General features: G+C 37.5%; 1 protein-coding gene across 1 annotated transcript in view; it reads left to right on the top strand.

The window, feature by feature from the left end:
* The first annotated feature begins 1,608 nt into the window (after positions 1–1,608).
* Positions 1,609–6,702, top strand: part of EIF2AK4 (eukaryotic translation initiation factor 2 alpha kinase 4) — a 103,702-nt gene continuing 98,608 nt past the window's right edge. Inside the window, exon 1 of the mRNA XM_011355148.2 lies at positions 1,609–1,704. Coding sequence (XP_011353450.1) covers positions 1,609–1,704 — 96 coding nt within the window. The remainder of the gene's footprint in view (positions 1,705–6,702) is intronic.

Consider the following 6,702-nt stretch of genomic DNA (forward strand, 5'->3'; position numbering starts at 1 on the left):
AAAGATTGATAGGCTGGTGTCAGTTCAGGCCAAATTTGCTGCCAGTAAATTCAGGTCAGAATTTAATGACCTGAATAAACTTCAGGTTTTTTCAAACTTATGAAGTTTTTTAAACTTCTTTTTAGGAGATGTGTTATAATGTAGATTTCAGTTTAGTGGCATATGTATATCATTTATAAAACATTTTGGAAGTGAATGCTAAAACTTACATAAAAAGATTGGACACATTTAAAATATAATTTGTTCTAGAGTTATACATTTATTATTAGCTTAGTTATCTTGGCTAATTTTCCATGTCAGCAAAGGGTCTGCTTATTTAGAATTTGATAACTTCCCTCCCCAAAGCTTGCTTGTCTCTGGGCCCACCAGTAGTATCTGCGAATATTTTCCTATATCTTCTCCAACATTGTAGACGTCACACTTTTTCATCTTTGCCAGTAGATAGATGAAACGTTTTATTACTTTAGTTATAAATTATATAGACCACTTTTGTTTGTAAGCCATGGATTTTTCTTTTTCTGTGGACTGTTTATGTACTTTGGTTCATTTTTGCACTGTATTGCCTATTTTCTTATTCATTTGTCTGAGCTATTTATAAATTAAGAAAATTAGCATTTTGGGTCATATATTACAAATATTTTCCCCTAATTAACTGTGTGTATTATGATATTTATGTAGTTTATGCAATTTTTTAAAATTTTAATTTGGTCAAATGATCTTTTTGTTTGTTTTATGGTCTCTGGTTGTTTTTTTCCCTAGAAAAAACTTACCTACTCCAATATTACCAAAAAAAAAGAATTCTTCAAGGTTTTCTTTTAATTCTTTCATGACTTGGTTTTAAAATTTTTATCAAATATAGAAATGGAGAGAGAGGTTGGTTTTTTTTATTTTAGTTTAAATAAATTGAATTTTAAAATCCCATAAAATCTAGAGAAATGTTATCTCATTTCCATTTTCTGAGCTTTTGCTATCATTGTTTCTGTTTTTGATATCTTCACAGACTTAAAACCAAAGTCTTGCCCAGAATTCCCAGCTTGCACTTATTACTTTATTTTTAGATTTGTTATGTTTTCACAGACTAGTGTCTTCCCCCACAGAAGTTACAGAATATGAGATCTAAAACAAGTGAGAAACAAGAGGCCATGTCGAGCCAACTCTTGTCATCAAAATTTAAGGAAGATATGATTAGTAGAATCTTAGGTAACAATTCTAGGCCAGAAATGTGAAAGTGGTTTGAATCATATAATATTTTTTTGAAAATATAATTGTGGTAAAAAGCACATACCATTAAAATTTACCACTTTAACCATTCTTAAGTACATTTCAATAATGTTAAGTACGTTTGCATCATGCAATGAAAAATTTTGTTGGTATTTTTAACTGATTTTTCAAACCTCATCCTCACTCTGCTGCTTATCTTATAAACTATTGAAGTTTAACCAAGGGTTGTCATTAACCCTTATGCTTCAGCCTTAGAACCAAAAGGTTTGCTGCTATGTGGAATAGCTGATAAAATCAGTTTTTAATAGTCTTATTCCTCACTCTAGTACTTTTAACAAATAGACACATCCTCAAACCAGTTAATTTGATGAGCCTGAGTGTTAGGAAATGCTGGAGGACAGCACATATTTTGAGCAGCAGGGATTTGTGACAGCATTGGCTCCTCTACGAGATGTGCACTGTGCTGAGCAGAGAGTCCCCAAGGTCAGTGTTTCTAATCCTTTGGGAGGTAATTTAAGATCCTTGGGTTTATTTCTTAAAGAGCTAATTTTTTTTTTTAACAAGTTCCAAATGAGCATTGCCTCTGTTATGTATCAGGACTGATACATCACTCTTTGACTTTTTATATGCTTTTAAGGATTTGTTGGGCTATTTTTATAACGATTTGGGAGAGGACCAGCTTCATGGTCCCATTAAGAAGCAAATTTAACTCATAGCAATATATGGCCTCTCCATTACTGCTTTTTATGCCGTTTCATGTCACTTGAATTTTCAGTCTTCAGAACAATTTTTTTTTCTCATGTAGGATTTCATATATTCTATAGTTGATACATTCTACAGTATGTTTTCCTCTCTTTTAGTGCTCTCAAAAAATTTTGGTTACTCCTTATTTTGTGTTTATTTGCCTGCAAATAATTTAGGAATTCTTTATTTCCTTGTGCAGGTTAAGTCAAAGATTTTATCAACACTGAATTCTAGTGGCCATTTATCTTCCAAATGCATGAAGGAGGCCCTATCCCCACACCACTCCCCAGTACATCTTGGTTGTTAAACCATTTTTAATCAAGTTATATTCAGCTCCAGGAGTCCTTGAGTGCCCTGATTTAGTTAATGTATGGTATTCTAAACATGTTTTGCATAAAAGCTTCTTTGCATGTTGGGGAGCCTCCCAGTTTGCTTGAGAAAAAGCTGGCAAATACTCTGCTCTTATCTGTAAAATAACTATTCCCTGACTTTTTGTTCCCCCTTTGGGAGCCTGTGTTGGTTAGGATTAAGTTTAGCAACATATGACAGAAATCTGTAAAGTTTAATTTTTTGCATGTAAAGTCTGAAGTCTAGGGCTTTTTCTAAATTGCTGCTTCGCCATTCTTAATGGGCCCTTTTGGTCCAAGATGGCTGTCTGAACTCCAACCATCACATCTGCATTCCAGCCAGCTGGAAGGAGAAAGGGATGAAGAAGTTGCATTTGTTAGGTCTTTTATCTTATTGGCCAGAAATGAACCCATTGACCACACTTAGCTGCAAAGGAGTCTGAGAAATGTATCCAGCTAAAAAAAATCAGGGGTTTTATTGCTAAAAAATAAGGGGAGAAAGGCTATTGTGGAACAATTAATAGACTCTGCTGAGAATTACCCTAAAGTCTTTGCCTTGTGAAGAGGAATATCATTCTGGTCCAGCAAAACTGTCATCGAAGATAAAGGCCTTCAAAGTAGCCAGCCACCTGGTACCTTAAGTGTCCTGCTCTTTGGACTGGCTTTACTTGGTACTCAGATCTGGACAAATTGTTAGGTTTTATCCAGTTGTATGTCATTCCTCGGTGGCCTTGGGTCTGTTCCTTCATCCAAGCCACCATCACTGGACTCCTGTACCTCTTAAAGCTAAAACCTTTATGCATTCAGAAATCTCTTCACTTTGCATCAAAATTCCTCTTTCCATAAAGTTTGGGCATTATCTGGCATCATCACCATTATCACTGCCGTCCTGCTGGTGTTGCTCTGCTGTGGAAGTAACCGGACACTAGGCCTGCATGTTGTTACATGGCTGGTCCAACCCAGGAATGTTTGCAGGATCCTAACTACTTTTTGGGGGGCCCAGTGCTCTATATACAGTGTTCTCCCTGGTGGTCCCAGGGGCTGGCTGAGAGAGGCCTCCTTTGCTGAAGCTTGCCAGCAATCCTTAACTGGATTTATTATGCTTAGTAAGCAAAGAATATCTTCAAAATGTATAGTCCCCCAGTAGGCCTCTGTTTGCTGAAGCTTGATTCCTGTTCCAGTAACTCCCCCAATAAAAATCAAAGGTTTCTCTGTACCATTTCTGGAAGTTAGTTACATTCAGATATACTCTTCACCTCCTACATAAAGATAAAAGAAAGTGTTAAACCAGATTGTTTTCTTACATATGCAGAGGTAACTCACTTCCTGTGGTATATGTTGTCTACATGTTGCAAGATTGTTTCCATACTGGGCTCAAGAAAAGCCTATCCTTTGGTTTGCATTTGTAGTTTCTACTTATACAGCTTGCTGACAATTATAGTTCTACTTCTTACATTTGTATGATTCTTGTTCCTTCCAAAATAAAGGGCTACTCCAATTTTATTGTTTCAAAAACAGAAGATCTGCCATTAATTCCTAGGTGGCATGCTTGTATTTTAACATCTTGACTTACCTCTTTCATATTGGGCTTGTCAGGTTTTGAATATTTCACTTTAAAAAGACCATCTGTATGGCATTTCTCCTCATTTTCTTACCTTCTTATTTCTTTAGCTTCTTTTGAGCTATCAGTCCATATGGATTTAGAACCATATTTTCATTCGTTCTGAAATAAAGTTTCAACAGCCAAATGAGAAATTGAAAGGCAGAATGATACATGAGGGAAGACATATTAGTATAAGATAAATTGACCCTTAGGATAAGACTGAGCACTACTTTATCTTCGTACTTTCTACTTTTGGTACTAAAATACTCTATATCTTATAAAATGACATATGCAGTAAAGAGGGGACAAAAAAGTATTTTCTTGACAAAATTTAAACTGGTGATCAAATGCTTCTCCCAAATTTATGGTCTGTGAGATGAGAAAGCCTATAAAGATTTGATCTGGTAAAGGGTAAAATTTTGATTCTGTCTAATTAACCTATCAGTTTTTATATCTCTAAAATGGAAATATATAACATCTCTGCTTCACTGGATTGTTGTTAGAAAATGAATAATGAATAACATAACACGACAAGACTGGTTGGTAGGATTTACTTCAGATTAATCCAAGGTGATGTTTGGACATAAGGGCAACATATAGATACACAAGATTGGCCATAAATTGGTAATTGTTGAAACTGTCTGGCAGGTACACAGAGTTCATGTATCTCACTATCGGCTTTTGTTTGCAAATTTCCATAATAAAAAGTTTTTCCAAAAGTGAGGCTATTTAAGGTGACTGGTCAAGGCAATAGTCTTTCTTTTTCTTCTTAGCAACTATGTATTTTAGCTGTTCTTAGCAGCTAAATGCTTCCTGTGCTGAATTCCAATATGTAAAGCAGATAACAGTTGGCCTACCCTGGTTGGAGGGAGAACAAGTCCCAGAGCCTTGTTAGTTCAGTCTCATCCTTGCCATTTTGAGGATCCTCAGAGGAAACTCACCAGCTTCTACTTGCTTTTGTTCCTCATGTTCTTCTGTCATTCTAGAAGAGCCTCATCTCCCATCAAATACTAAAGCCCATTTTGTCTGTGTCATGCCCAAGACCCATCCATCACCTTCTGCCCTCCAGAGGGTTTTGCTACTTCAGATTTTGTCTCTTTCCTGTTCTTCCATAACATTCATCATCTTCTTCACATCATACTCTAGTATCTCCCATCTGCAAAACAGAACAAAGTAAATCCCTCCCTCAATTTCACACCCCGCCACTCTGTCTATTGCCCTATTCTCTGTCCCTCTTAATGCTCAAACCCAAACCTCCTTGAAATTGTCTAGACTTGTGTCCTCTTCCTCATCTAGTGTTTGCCCTTCATCACACTGGGTCTGCATTCAGTGCCCATGGAACCTGCTCTTAGCAAGATCATCTGCAATCCCTGTGTTACTCCAGCAATAGAGGCTGTCCTCATCTTACTCATCTTCAAGGAGCATTTGTGATAAGACACTTCTATTTTCCTCCCTCGAGGCATGGTCTCTTTGTCAGCTTTATCTAAAATCCACCTTATGTTTCCTTTGCTGCCAACACAGGATTCTTATAATAGCTTTTGATTTCTGCTTTTACTCTTCCCCATTCTTTACTCAGCTGCCAAAGTGGCCTTTTAAAATGTGTTAGATCATATCATTCCCATCTTAAAACCCTGACATATTTTACCTGGCTGACAAGGCCCTTTGTGATCCACCTATTCCTTACCACACCTGCTTCTTGCCTCCCCCATCCCTCCTGTGTTCCAGACACACTGGCCTCCTTTTGGTTTTCAGAGTACACCAATCCCTTTCCCACTTTGAGTAGTCTCTTTATGTGCTCTTCCCTTGTCTGGAATGCTTGGTCTCTGGCTTGTGTCAGCTTAAGTGCAACAACATCCACAGATGGTTCTTCCCTGATGACCATATCCAAGTGTGTTCCCTCCCACCCACCACCAGGCATTCTCTGAATGTAGAGGAGGCAAACTTTTCCTCTGTCCTCTTAGAGTCTCCAGCAGGGTCTGAGAATTAAATTGACATAAAACCGATTAATAGAAGAAAAGCATACAAATTTTTACACATATATAGGAAGCTCCAAAGAAAAATGAAGATTGAAAGAAGTGGCTAGGCCTAAAGTGTTTGTACAATAGGTCGAACAAAGAGAGGCAATTGTGGAAAAGTAACTAAAATATATGGGGAGACTAAAGGAGGATAAGAGTCATTTTAACAAGGTCGGTCTATTTGTACAGAATTCTCTTCGCCCGAATACCCTGTCTCTGGTCATGTTTCTTCCTGGTGTAGGAGGGCATCTTTTACATGGAGGCTCTCTCTCCTGCTTTCAGGAAGAAAAGAGGGAGTCGGAGTGTCTTTCTTGTACCTGCTGTATTCAAGCACCTTTAGCTCAAAATAATCCTTGTACCAAAGTGGCGTATTATGAGATGGCCTATTCTGTCACCCTTCAGGGGCATCACATCATCTCTTCAGTAGCACTTTCTAAACTGGTACTTACATATGTATTGTTTGTTTTTCCCCACAAGACCAGAAGTTCCATGACAGCTGGAACCAGGTCTGTTTTCTCACCTCTGTGCGCTAATAGTGTCTGACAGAGTCAGTGCTCAATAAGCGTGGGTGATGAGGCGTGATAAGTGAGTGGCTGAAAGGCCTCATGGATCACGGGTGTTTAACCCTCCCCAGGACCATGTTCCCAGAATCCTGCTTTCCTGGAGCCTTACCACAGCTTTTATCAAGGATTATTAAAGCCATATAAAAACTGCACTTAGTATTTTATACATATAGTTGATGAGAACTTTATTTATCATATAATTCAGGGTA

This window comes from Pteropus vampyrus, unplaced genomic scaffold, assembly GCF_000151845.1.
Source record: "Pteropus vampyrus isolate Shadow unplaced genomic scaffold, Pvam_2.0 Scaffold19, whole genome shotgun sequence".
Classification (NCBI taxonomy): Eukaryota; Metazoa; Chordata; class Mammalia; order Chiroptera; family Pteropodidae; genus Pteropus; species Pteropus vampyrus.